We start from the raw sequence: 12794 nt of genomic DNA, 5'->3' as shown, positions 1-12794 counted from the left end.
AGAGGAGAATCCAACTGGGAGAAAAAACAAGAGCATTGTCACTGTATGCAGAGGTAGAACGACGAAGGCCAAGGTGCACTTGGAACTGAGCCTTGCAAAAGACATAAGGACAACAAGAGGAGCTTCTTCGTGTATATCAGCAGGGAAAGCAAGATAAGTATAATGTCGGGCCGATGGTGAATCAATGGGTGTCCTGGTTCCAGAAGACACAGGAAAGGTTGAATTACTGAATGCCTTCTTTTCCTCAGTCTTCATCCCTACGGACGGCCCTCAGGAGTCCGTGACCTTGGAGGTTAGAGATGAAGGCCAGAGAAAGTAAGATTTAGCCGCCTGGTTGTAGAGAGTTAGGTTAGTGACAGACGGGACAGACGCAACACCCATAAACCCATGGGCCCTGATGAGATGCAGCCTAAGGTGCCGAGGGAGCTGGCAGATGTTGTTGTTCTGCTGCCTTCATCATCCTTGGGTAAACATGGAGAATGGGAGAGGTGTCCGAGGAGTGAAGGAAGGCCAATGTCACTCCATCATCAGAAAGGGAAAAGAAGAGGACCAAGGAAACCATCAGCCAGTCATTCTCATCTCCGTCCCTGGAAAGGTGATGGAATAGGACATTCTGGTGGTCAGACCCAAGCACGTTAAAGAAGTTCCTGAGGAGTAGTCAGCGTGGATTCACCAAGGATAAATCTTGCTTAGACAAACTAAAAGGCTTTTCCAATGACATGGCATGATGGGTTGACGGGGGGAGAGCAGAGCATGTTATGAGAATTTACTTCCACAAGCCTTTTGACAATGTCTCCAATAAAACCCTCATAGGTGAATTTAGGAAGTGTGGATTAAATGAATGGACAGTGAGATGGGCTGAGGACTGTGTGGATGGCAGAGCTGAGAGCATTGTGATCAACAGAGTAGAACGCAGTTGGAGGACTGCAGTCAGTGGTGTTTCTCAGGGACCAATACTGGATCTGGTCTAATTCAACTTTTTAATGAGTGCTATGGGTGAAGGGCTAGAGAGACAGCTCAGCAAGTTTGTGGCTGATAGGAAGCTGGTGGCAGTGGCTGATGCATCTGAAAGGCTGTGCTGGCATTCAGTAGTATCTGCATAGGCTGCAGAACTGGGCAGACAGAAACGTACAGGTTTCACAGGACAAGTGAAAGGCACTGCATCTTGAGGTTCACCAGAGACCAAGCAGAGGTTGGTGCGCTTGTGAGAGGAGAGGCGGCGGGAGCGTTTTGTCAAGAGGTCTTTATTTGGTGTGAATAAATAGGTGAATAAATAGGTGGCAGCGTGTGCCAATAAATAGAGCAGTTGTGTCAGGGAGCAGCGGCCGCAGGAGGCGCGGGGCCGGGGCGGCTCTGTCCGCGGCTGTTGCGGAGGATGCTGGAGGCCCGAGGTGGGTGTGTGCGGGCGCTGCCCCCGTGGTGCTGGTGTCGGGGCGGTGCGGGAGCGTGGGGTCGCTGGGCTAATTGGGCACGGTGCGGGTGAGGTTGTGCAGGTGCTGGAAGCAGAGGCGAGCTTCGAGGCGGACGTGGTCCCAGGCGCAGGCGCTGTGGTTGTGGGTGCGCAGGAAGTCCTGGATGTGTCGGAAGTATTTGTTGATGGTGAGCAGCGGGTTGCGGGGCCCTTGTTCCGGGAAGAGCGTGGCGTTGTCCGGCAGGCAGTGGTGGAGGCGCTGGATGCGGTGCTGGAGGCTGTTGAGGAGCTGGTGCCGTGGCTCGCTGTGCCAGTGCTGGGGGGTGCTGGGGCTGCTGAGGGTGTGGAAGAGGTGCTGGAGGATGCGGAGGGCGGCGGCGGCGGCTTGCTGGGGGTGGCTGATGTGCAGGAGGGTGTCGGGGAAGAGGGGCGCCTGCTGGTGGTGGCAGGGCGGTGTGGGGCTGGGAGCCATGGCCTGGAGGAGCTGGAGGCTGCGCCAGGGGAAGGTGGCATCGCGGGCAGTGCGGTGGTGGCAGGCGAGGCCGGTGGCGAGAGCCGTGAGGAGGAGCAGGAGCGCCGGGGCGCCGCGGCCCAAGCGGGGCTGTGGGGTTGCGGGCGCAGGCATGGTGGGGCTGCGTGTGGTGCCTGTGGGGCGCTGGGCAGGAGCGTGCTCCGTCTTGGTGGTGGTGCGGGTGTGCGCTGTGCTGGGGGTTCTGCCGGGTGGCAGCTTTATGTGGTGCCACCGCGGCTTCCCCTTCCTCGCTTTCCGCTTGCGGCCAGTTGCCGGTTGTGGTTTCCAGTTTTGGCTGGGGTCCGTGCCGCTGCTGGGGAAGAGCCTTTTCTAGGGTGGCTGTGGGCGGGGAAGTCCTTGGCCGTGCTTTGTGGTTGTGTTTTGGTTGGTGCCGGTTATGGCAGGGGTTTTGGTGTATTGGTTTGTGGAGATGGGAAAGCTCGGGGGCAGGCACATGTGGGGCGCCTGTGCTGCTGGTGAGTTTGTTGTGGTTTCTGCTTTTGGTCTGCGGCTCTGTCTCTTTCCAGTTGTGGTGTGCTGGATTTCCCTTCCTGCCCAAGTCCCTTTTCCTTCTTTTGGGCTGTAGTAGTGGTTGTGGGGTTTGACTTTCGGTGTATGCTTTTGTGCGACTACGTCCTTGTATTCAGCGATGACATCGCTGCTTATTCTCTCTTTGGGTTCTTCATGACACTTCTCTGTTTCTCTCTAAGTGTTTGGTTGTCTCACTGTTGGCGCATCATGTCTACGTGTTGTTTAATGGTTTTTTTTCGGTGACCTGGTTTTCTCTGGAGGTCGTAAGTGCATTCTTGTGTTGAGGGTAAGACCTCTCAGAGGAGGCTGCTGAAGTCCCTGTGTGCTTAAAGGCTCTCTCTGAGGAATGGGGCGGCTCCAACTGCTCCTGGGTGACCCGTGCGACTGTGTCGCCACGCTCATGGTGAAGAATTTCTTCCTAATATCTAATATAAATATAGTCTGTATCAGTTTAAAGGCGTTCTTCTTTGTCCCGTCCCACCAGGCCCTTGTAAAACAGCCATCCCCGTCTTTCCTGTAGGAGGCTTTGGGCAGTGGAAGCTCCTGTAAGGTCTTGCCGCAGCCTTCTGTTGTTCAGGCTAAACAAGCCCGGCTCTCTGAGGCTGTCTCTAGAGCAAAGGTGCAGCAGGCCTCACAGCATCTCCGTGGCCTCTTCTGGACTGCCTGACGCCGTTCCGCATCCTCTTGTGCTGTTGTTCCCAGAGGTGGTCGCAGGACTGCAGGTGGAGTCTCAGGAGAGAGGAGTAGACGGGGAGAATCCCCTCCCTCCCCCTGCTCGTCACGCTCCTTGTGATGCACCCAGGATACGCTGGCTTCCGGGGCTGTGAGCGCACACTGCCAGGTCATGCAGCTTCTCCTGAAGCAAGACACCCAGGTCTTGTCCTCAGGGTTGCTGTTAATCCGTTCTCCGTTCGGGCCGGAGCTGTGTTTGGGATTGCCGTGACCCGTGTGCAGGACGTTGCACTTGGCCTTGTTGAACCTCACGAGGTTGGCGGTGGCCGATTTTCAAGCCTGTTCAGGCCCCTCTGCGTGACCTCCCTTCCCTGCAGCATGTCGACTGCAGCCCGCAGCTTGGTGTTGTTGCCAAACCGGCTTGAGGCACACTCGATCCCACTGTCGGTGCCAGCGACAAAGATGTTGAACAGCGCCGGTGCCAACACCAACGTGCCTGAAGAGTTGTCGTGTCCCGTGAGCAAGTTTGCTGCTGCTAGGAAGCTGGGGGCAGTGTCTGATACACCTGCAGTTGTGGTGCCATTCAGCAGGGCCTTGACAGGCTGGAGATTTGGGCAGGCAGCAACCTAGTGAGGTTCAAGGGGGCAAGAGCAGGGTAGCGCAGCTGGAGAGCAGGAACCCCAAGTAGCAGTCCAGGTTGGAGGTGACCTACTGGAGGGCGGTTTTGCTGAGAAGGACCTGGCAGTGTTGGTTGCTGATCGGTTGACTGCGAGCTGCAGCGTGCGCTTGAGCCCGGAGGGCCAGCAGTACCCTGGGGTGCCTTGTGAGGAGTGTGTCCAGGAGGTGGAGGGTGGCGATCCTCCAGCTGTACTGAACCGTGGTGAGGCCACAGCTGGAGAGCTGTGTCGAGTTCTGGCCTCCTGAGAGAAGACAGACAAGGAGCGCCCGGAGAGGATCCATGGAAGGGCGTGAAGGATGCTGAGGCGTCTGGAGCACTGCCTTCTGAGGAGACACTGTGGGAGCTGGTCCTGTTTAGTCTAGAGAAGAGAAGACTGAGAGCGGATCTCATGAATGCATTTAAACATGTGCAAGGTGGGTGCCAGGAGGGTGGTGCCAAACTCTTTTCAGTGGTGGATAGTTGTGGGGTCTCCCTGTCCGGGGCCATGCCAAAGCCGCCTGGAGGCATCGGTGTGTAACCTGCTTTAGGTGGGCGTGCCTTGTCAGGGGATTGGACTGGGTGATCTGCAGAGATCCCTTCCCACCGTACTGATTCCGGGATTCTGTGGGTTCTGCAAGCTTTTGGAGCAGGGAAAGGCATGTGTGGTGCTGGTGGTGGTGTGAGGGCATTGTCGGGGTGGGAAGCCACGGTGATGTCGGGCAGTGTTGTGTTGTTGCTTGCGGTGCTTGGGGTGCTGGAAGATGCAGGATGATGTGGTGTTGCCAGGTGCCATCAGTGCAGGAGGCAGGGCCATGGATGGTGGATGGCCATGGCTGGGCCCTTGTGCGTGTTGCCCTGCAAGAGTTGGTGGTGCAGAGAGGTTGTCAAGCAGCGCAGCGAGAGAGTCGTTGTGACAGACGGGTGAGGAGGCCGGAGTAGCCGGACGTGGCCTAATCCAAGGGCTCTGTGCCGTGCCTGTGCTTCCTAGAGGCACGGCATGGCTTGGGCTGGGTTGGGAGTGACTTGGACGGTTTTCTGTGTTCCAGCCGCCCAGCACTGAGCAGAGCCACCTTCCACCAGACGAGGTGTCTCTGAGCCATGAGCAGCCCGAGCTGGAATGTTTCCAGGGATGGGGCATCTCCCATTTCTCTGAGCAAGCTGTTGGAGTTTCTTAGCACCGTCATGGTAAATAGTCTCATCCTTGTAGCTCGCCTGAATGTCGGCTCTTGTTAGCGTCAAAGCCTTGCTCCTTGTGCGATGGCGACAGGCCCGAGTGGAAGGCCTGTCCCCACGGTTCTTGGAAGCCCCTTAAAGGCCGCTGGACCTTCTCTCTGGAGTCTTCTCTTGTGCACCCGCCCAACTGTCTGGGCCTTTCCTGCTCAGAGATGTGTTCCAAGCCCGTGGTGGTGTTTGTGCTCCTGCCCCGGGAGCGGCAGCAGGGTTCCGTGCCTTGCGTGTAGTGAGCAGACCAGAGGCGGTGATCGTCTTTGGGTCTGAAGTGGGCTGGGTGGTGGAAAACATTGAGGATGCAAATGTGGGGGAATTGCTCGTGCAGAGGCTGGCTGAACTGTGTCAGAGGCTTTGCAAAGAGGTGTTGGGAAGTGCCTCTTTGGAGAGGTGGCAAGTGCAAGTGCGGGCATGGGGTGTGCCGATCCCTGTTTGGAGCAGGGCTTGGAGGGGGTGTTGGGGAGAAGTGGCTTCCCCGCGGCCGACGGAGAGGTTGGTGCGCTTGTGAGAAGAGAGGCGGCGGGAGCGTTTTGTCAAGAGGTCTTTATTTGGTGTGAATAAATAGGTGAATAAATAGGTGGCAGCGTGTGCCAATAAATAGAGCAGTTGTGTCGGGGAGCAGCGGCCGCAGGAGGCGCGGGGCCGGGGCGGCTCTGTCCGCGGCTGTTGCGGAGGATGCTGGAGGCCCGAGGTGGGTGTGTGCGGGCGCTGCCCCCGTGGTGCTGGTGTCGGGGCGGTGCGGGAGCGTGGGGTCGCTGGGCTAATTGGGCACGGTGCGGGTGAGGTTGTGCAGGTGCTGGAAGCAGAGGCGAGCTTCGAGGCGGACGTGGTCCCAGGCGCAGGCGCTGTGGTTGTGGGTGCGCAGGAAGTCCTGGATGTGTCGGAAGTATTTGTTGATGGTGAGCAGCGGGTTGCGGGGCCCTTGTTCCGGGAAGAGCGTGGCGTTGTCCGGCAGGCAGTGGTGGAGGCGCTGGATGCGGTGCTGGAGGCTGTTGAGGAGCTGGTGCCGTGGCTCGCTGTGCCAGTGCTGGGGGGTGCTGGGGCTGCTGAGGGTGTGGAAGAGGTGCTGGAGGATGCGGAGGGCGGCGGCGGCGGCTTGCTGGGGGTGGCTGATGTGCAGGAGGGTGTCGGGGAAGAGGGGCGCCTGCTGGTGGTGGCAGGGCGGTGTGGGGCTGGGAGCCATGGCCTGGAGGAGCTGGAGGCTGCGCCAGGGGAAGGTGGCATCGCGGGCAGTGCGGTGGTGGCAGGCGAGGCCGGTGGCGAGAGCCGTGAGGAGGAGCAGGAGCGCCGGGGCGCCGCGGCCCAAGCGGGGCTGTGGGGTTGCGGGCGCAGGCATGGTGGGGCTGCGTGTGGTGCCTGTGGGGCGCTGGGCAGGAGCGTGCTCCGTCTTGGTGGTGGTGCGGGTGTGCGCTGTGCTGGGGGTTCTGCCGGGTGGCAGCTTTATGTGGTGCCACCGCGGCTTCCCCTTCCTCGCTTTCCGCTTGCGGCCAGTTGCCGGTTGTGGTTTCCAGTTTGGGCTGGGGTCCGTGCCGCTGCTGGGGAAGAGCCTTTTCTGGGGTGGCTGTGGGCGGGGAAGTCCTTGGCCGTGCTTTGTGGTTGTGTTTTGGTTGGTGCCGGTTATGGCAGGGGTTTTGGTGTATTGGTTTGTGGAGATGGGAAAGCTCGGGAGCAGGCACATGTGGGGCGCCTGTGCTGCTGGTGAGTTTTCCTTGTGCTTTCTGCCTTTTCTCTGTGTCTCTTTCTCTTTCCAGTTGTGGTGTGCTGGATTTTCCTTCCTGCCCACCTTCCTTTTCTTTCTGTTGGGCTGTAGTAGTGGTTGTGGCGTTCTGCTTTTGGTATTGTTTTTTGTGTGATTACATCATTGTATGAGTATGATGGCATCATTGGTTATTCTCTTTTTGGGTAAGTTGTGCCATTTCTTTGTTTCTCTCTGTTTTTTGTTTTTATCACTGTTTGTGCATCATTTCTATCTTCTGTTAAATGTTTTTTTTCAGTGATCTCTTTTTCTCTGGAAGTCCTAAGTGCCTTCTTGTGCTGAGGATAGGTATCAGAGGTGGTTGCTGGCCTTGTGAGCTGACAGGCCTTTTGTGCTCAAAGGCCCTTGTTGAGGGATGGGGCTGCTACGAGTGCTCTGGGTAACCTGTGACATTGTCTCACCACCTTCGTGGTGAAGAATTTCTTGAGGTGGAAAAGAGGAGAATCCAACTGGGAGAAAAAACAAGAGCATTGTCACTGTATGCAGAGGTAGAACGACGAAGGCCAAGGTGCACTTGGAACTGAGCCTTGCAAAAGACATAAGGACAACAAGAGGAGCTTCTTCGTGTATATCAGCAGGGAAAGCAAGATAAGTATAATGTCGGGCCGATGGTGAATCAATGGGTGTCCTGGTTCCAGAAGACACAGGAAAGGTTGAATTACTGAATGCCTTCTTTTCCTCAGTCTTCATCCCTACGGACGACCCTCAGGAGTCCGTGACCTTGGAGGTTAGAGATGAAGGCCAGAGAAAGTAAGATTTAGCCGCCTGGTTGTAGAGAGTTAGGTTAGTGACAGACGGGACAGACGCAACACCCATAAACCCATGGGCCCTGATGAGATGCAGCCTAAGGTGCCGAGGGAGCTGGCAGATGTTGTTGTTCTGCTGCCTTCATCATCCTTGGGTAAACATGGAGAATGGGAGAGGTGTCCGAGGAGTGAAGGAAGGCCAATGTCACTCCATCATCAGAAAGGGAAAAGAAGAGGACCAAGGAAACCATCAGCCAGTCATTCTCATCTCCGTCCCTGGTAAAGGTGATGGAATAGGACATTCTGGTGGTCAGACCCAAGCACGTTAAAGAAGTTCCTGAGGAGTAGTCAGCGTGGATTCACCAAGGATAAATCTTGCTTAGACAAACTAAAAGGCTTTTCCAATGACATGGCATGATGGGTTGACGGGGGGAGAGCAGAGCATGTTATGAGAATTTACTTCCACAAGCCTTTTGACAATGTCTCCAATAAAACCCTCATAGGTGAATTTAGGAAGTGTGGATTAAATGAATGGACAGTGAGATGGGCTGAGGACTGTGTGGATGGCAGAGCTGGGAGCATTGTGATCAACAGAGTAGAACGCAGTTGGAGGACTGCAGTCAGTGGTGTTTCTCAGGGACCAATACTGGATCTGGTCTAATTCAACTTTTTAATGAGTGCTATGGGTGAAGGGCTAGAGAGACAGCTCAGCAAGTTTGTGGCTGATAGGAAGCTGGTGGCAGTGGCTGATGCATCTGAAAGGCTGTGCTGGCATTCAGTAGTATCTGCATAGGCTGCAGAACTGGGCAGACAGAAACGTACAGGTTTCACAGGACAAGTGAAAGGCACTGCATCTTGAGGTTCACCAGAGACCAAGCAGAGGTTGGTGCGCTTGTGAGAGGAGAGGCGGCGGGAGCGTTTTGTCAAGAGGTCTTTATTTGGTGTGAATAAATAGGTGAATAAATAGGTGGCAGCGTGTGCCAATAAATAGAGCAGTTGTGTCGGGGAGCAGCGGCCGCAGGAGGCGCGGGGCCGGGGCGGCTCTGTCCGCGGCTGTTGCGGAGGATGCTGGAGGCCCGAGGTGGGTGTGTGCGGGCGCTGCCCCCGTGGTGCTGGTGTCGGGGCGGTGCGGGAGCGTGGGGTCGCTGGGCTAATTGGGCACGGTGCGGGTGAGGTTGTGCAGGTGCTGGAAGCAGAGGCGAGCTTCGAGGCGGACGTGGTCCCAGGCGCAGGCGCTGTGGTTGTGGGTGCGCAGGAAGTCCTGGATGTGTCGGAAGTATTTGTTGATGGTGAGCAGCGGGTTGCGGGGCCCTTGTTCCGGGAAGAGCGTGGCGTTGTCCGGCAGGCAGTGGTGGAGGCGCTGGATGCGGTGCTGGAGGCTGTTGAGGAGCTGGTGCCGTGGCTCGCTGTGCCAGTGCTGGGGGGTGCTGGGGCTGCTGAGGGTGTGGAAGAGGTGCTGGAGGATGCGGAGGGCGGCGGCGGCGGCTTGCTGGGGATGGCTGATGTGCAGGAGGGTGTCGGGGAAGAGGGGCGCCTGCTGGTGGTGGCAGGGCGGTGTGGGGCTGGGAGCCATGGCCTGGAGGAGCTGGAGGCTGCGCCAGGGGAAGGTGGCATCGCGGGCAGTGCGGTGGTGGCAGGCGAGGCCGGTGGCGAGAGCCGTGAGGAGGAGCAGGAGCGCCGGGGCGCCGCGGCCCAAGCGGGGCTGTGGGGTTGCGGGCGCAGGCATGGTGGGGCTGCGTGTGGTGCCTGTGGGGCGCTGGGCAGGAGCGTGCTCCGTCTTGGTGGTGGTGCGGGTGTGCGCTGTGCTGGGGGTTCTGCCGGGTGGCAGCTTTATGTGGTGCCACCGCGGCTTCCCCTTCCTCGCTTTCCGCTTGCGGCCAGTTGCCGGTTGTGGTTTCCAGTTTGGGCTGGGGTCCGTGCTGCTGCTGGGGAAGAGCCTTTTCTGGGGTGGCTGTGGGTGGGGAAGTCCTTGGCCGTGCTTTGTGGTTGTGTTTTGGTTGGTGCCGGTTATGGCAGGGGTTTTGGTGTATTGGTTTGTGGAGATGGGAAAGCTCGGGGGCAGGCACATGTGGGGTGCCTGTGCTGCTGGTGAGTTTTCCTTGTGCTTTCTGCCTTTTCTCTGTGTCTCTTTCTCTTTCCAGTTGTGGTGTGCTGGATTTTCCTTCCTGCCCACCTTCCTTTTCTTTCTGTTGGGCTGTAGTAGTGGTTGTGGCGTTCTGCTTTTGGTATTGTTTTTTGTGTGATTACATCATTGTATGAGTATGATGGCATCATTGGTTATTCTCTTTTTGGGTAAGTTGTGCCATTTCTTTGTTTCTCTCTGTTTTTTGTTTTTATCACTGTTTGTGCATCATTTCTATCTTCTGTTAAATGTTTTTTTTCAGTGATCTCTTTTTCTCTGGAAGTCCTAAGTGCCTTCTTGTGCTGAGGATAGGTATCAGAGGTGGTTGCTGGCCTTGTGAGCTGACAGGCCTTTTGTGCTCAAAGGCCCTTGTTGAGGGATGGGGCTGCTACGAGTGCTCTGGGTAACCTGTGACATTGTCTCACCACCTTCGTGGTGAAGAATTTCTTGAGGTGGAAAAGAGGAGAATCCAACTGGGAGAAAAAACAAGAGCATTGTCACTGTATGCAGAGGTAGAACGACGAAGGCCAAGGTGCACTTGGAACTGAGCCTTGCAAAAGACATAAGGACAACAAGAGGAGCTTCTTCGTGTATATCAGCAGGGAAAGCAAGATAAGTATAATGTCGGGCCGATGGTGAATCAATGGGTGTCCTGGTTCCAGAAGACACAGGAAAGGTTGAATTACTGAATGCCTTCTTTTCCTCAGTCTTCATCCCTACGGACGGCCCTCAGGAGTCCGTGACCTTGGAGGTTAGAGATGAAGGCCAGAGAAAGTAAGATTTAGCCGCCTGGTTGTAGAGAGTTAGGTTAGTGACAGACGGGACAGACGCAACACCCATAAACCCATGGGCCCTGATGAGATGCAGCCTAAGGTGCCGAGGGAGCTGGCAGATGTTGTTGTTCTGCTGCCTTCATCATCCTTGGGTAAACATGGAGAATGGGAGAGGTGTCCGAGGAGTGAAGGAAGGCCAATGTCACTCCATCATCAGAAAGGGAAAAGAAGAGGACCAAGGAAACCATCAGCCAGTCATTCTCATCTCCGTCCCTGGAAAGGTGATGGAATAGGACATTCTGGTGGTCAGACCCAAGCACGTTAAAGAAGTTCCTGAGGAGTAGTCAGCGTGGATTCACCAAGGATAAATCTTGCTTAGACAAACTAAAAGGCTTTTCCAATGACATGGCATGATGGGTTGACGGGGGGAGAGCAGAGCATGTTATGAGAATTTACTTCCACAAGCCTTTTGACAATGTCTCCAATAAAACCCTCATAGGTGAATTTAGGAAGTGTGGATTAAATGAATGGACAGTGAGATGGGCTGAGGACTGTGTGGATGGCAGAGCTGAGAGCATTGTGATCAACAGAGTAGAACGCAGTTGGAGGACTGCAGTCAGTGGTGTTTCTCAGGGACCAATACTGGATCTGGTCTAATTCAACTTTTTAATGAGTGCTATGGGTGAAGGGCTAGAGAGACAGCTCAGCAAGTTTGTGGCTGATAGGAAGCTGGTGGCAGTGGCTGATGCATCTGAAAGGCTGTGCTGGCATTCAGTAGTATCTGCATAGGCTGCAGAACTGGGCAGACAGAAACGTACAGGTTTCACAGGACAAGTGAAAGGCACTGCATCTTGAGGTTCACCAGAGACCAAGCAGAGGTTGGTGCGCTTGTGAGAGGAGAGGCGGCGGGAGCGTTTTGTCAAGAGGTCTTTATTTGGTGTGAATAAATAGGTGAATAAATAGGTGGCAGCGTGTGCCAATAAATAGAGCAGTTGTGTCGGGGAGCAGCGGCCGCAGGAGGCGCGGGGCCGGGGCGGCTCTGTCCGCGGCTGTTGCGGAGGATGCTGGAGGCCCGAGGTGGGTGTGTGCGGGCGCTGCCCCCGTGGTGCTGGTGTCGGGGCGGTGCGGGAGCGTGGGGTCGCTGGGCTAATTGGGCACGGTGCGGGTGAGGTTGTGCAGGTGCTGGAAGCAGAGGCGAGCTTCGAGGCGGACGTGGTCCCAGGCGCAGGCGCTGTGGTTGTGGGTGCGCAGGAAGTCCTGGATGTGTCGGAAGTATTTGTTGATGGTGAGCAGCGGGTTGCGGGGCCCTTGTTCCGGGAAGAGCGTGGTGTTGTCCGGCAGGCAGTGGTGGAGGCGCTGGATGCGGTGCTGGAGGCTGTTGAGGAGCTGGTGCCGTGGCTCGCTGTGCCAGTGCTGGGGGGTGCTGGGGCTGCTGAGGGTGTGGAAGAGGTGCTGGAGGATGCGGAGGGCGGCGGCGGCGGCTTGCTGGGGGTGGCTGATGTGCAGGAGGGTGTCGGGGAAGAGGGGCGCCTGCTGGTGGTGGCAGGGCGGTGTGGGGCTGGGAGCCATGGCCTGGAGGAGCTGGAGGCTGCGCCAGGGGAAGGTGGCATCGCGGGCAGTGCGGTGGTGGCAGGCGAGGCCGGTGGCGAGAGCCGTGAGGAGGAGCAGGAGCGCCGGGGCGCCGCGGCCCAAGCGGGGCTGTGGGGTTGCGGGCGCAGGCATGGTGGGGCTGCGTGTGGTGCCTGTGGGGCGCTGGGCAGGAGCGTGCTCCGTCTTGGTGGTGGTGCGGGTGTGCGCTGTGCTGGGGGTTCTGCCGGGTGGCAGCTTTATGTGGTGCCACCGCGGCTTCCCCTTCCTCGCTTTCCGCTTGCGGCCAGTTGCCGGTTGTGGTTTCCAGTTTGGGCTGGGGTCTGTGCCGCTGCTGGGGAAGAGCCTTTTCTGGGGTGGCTGTGGGTGGGGAAGTCCTTGGCCGTGCTTTGTGGTTGTGTTTTGGTTGGTGCCGGTTATGGCAGGGGTTTTGGTGTATTGGTTTGTGGAGATGGGAAAGCTCGGGGGCAGGCACATGTGGGGCGCCTGTGCTGCTGGTGAGTTTGTTGTGGTTTCTGCTTTTGGTCTGCGGCTCTGTCTCTTTCCAGTTGTGGTGTGCTGGATTTCCCTTCCTGCCCAAGTCCCTTTTCCTTCTTTTGGGCTGTAGTAGTGGTTGTGGGGTTTGACTTTCGGTGTATGCTTTTGTGCGACTACGTCCTTGTATTCAGCGATGACATCGCTGCTTATTCTCTCTTTGGGTTCTTCGTGACACTTCTCTGTTTCTCTCTAAGTGTTTGGTTGTCTCACTGTTGGCGCATCATGTCTACGTGTTGTTTAATGGTTTTTTTTCGGTGACCTGG

At 56.9% G+C, this 12794-nt stretch overlaps 4 protein-coding genes and 1 pseudogene across 6 annotated transcripts in view; 1 reads left to right on the top strand and 4 right to left on the bottom strand.

Moving 5' to 3' along the window:
• Positions 1-12794, top strand: part of UBAP2 (ubiquitin associated protein 2) — a 145559-nt gene that overhangs the window by 84318 nt on the left and 48447 nt on the right. The gene's annotated exons all lie outside the window — the stretch shown is intronic.
• Positions 1461-2036, bottom strand: LOC308231657 (interferon-like; the record flags this gene model as incomplete). Its single annotated transcript, XM_080637321.1, has 1 exon — positions 1461-2036. One exon carries the CDS (start codon positions 2034-2036, stop codon positions 1461-1463), a length of 576 nt encoding a protein of 191 aa, XP_080493447.1.
• Positions 5771-6346, bottom strand: LOC308231656 (interferon-like; the record flags this gene model as incomplete). Its single annotated transcript, XM_080637320.1, has 1 exon — positions 5771-6346. One exon carries the CDS (start codon positions 6344-6346, stop codon positions 5771-5773), a length of 576 nt encoding a protein of 191 aa, XP_080493446.1.
• On the bottom strand, positions 8663-9238 carry LOC308231655 (interferon-like; the record flags this gene model as incomplete). Its single annotated transcript, XM_080637319.1, has 1 exon — positions 8663-9238. The coding sequence occupies one exon, from the start codon at positions 9236-9238 to the stop codon at positions 8663-8665; it is 576 nt and encodes a 191-aa protein (XP_080493445.1).
• LOC308231654 (interferon pseudogene) lies at positions 11554-12129 on the bottom strand (annotated as a pseudogene). The gene has a single exon. The product of its transcript is annotated as an interferon pseudogene (transcript).

Source organism: Psittacula echo, assembly GCF_963264785.1.
Source record: "Psittacula echo genome assembly, chromosome: Z".
Taxonomy (NCBI): Eukaryota; Metazoa; Chordata; class Aves; order Psittaciformes; family Psittacidae; genus Psittacula; species Psittacula echo.
Note: the sequence above shows the minus strand (reverse complement) of the source record. Positions and strands in the feature narration are given on the sequence as shown.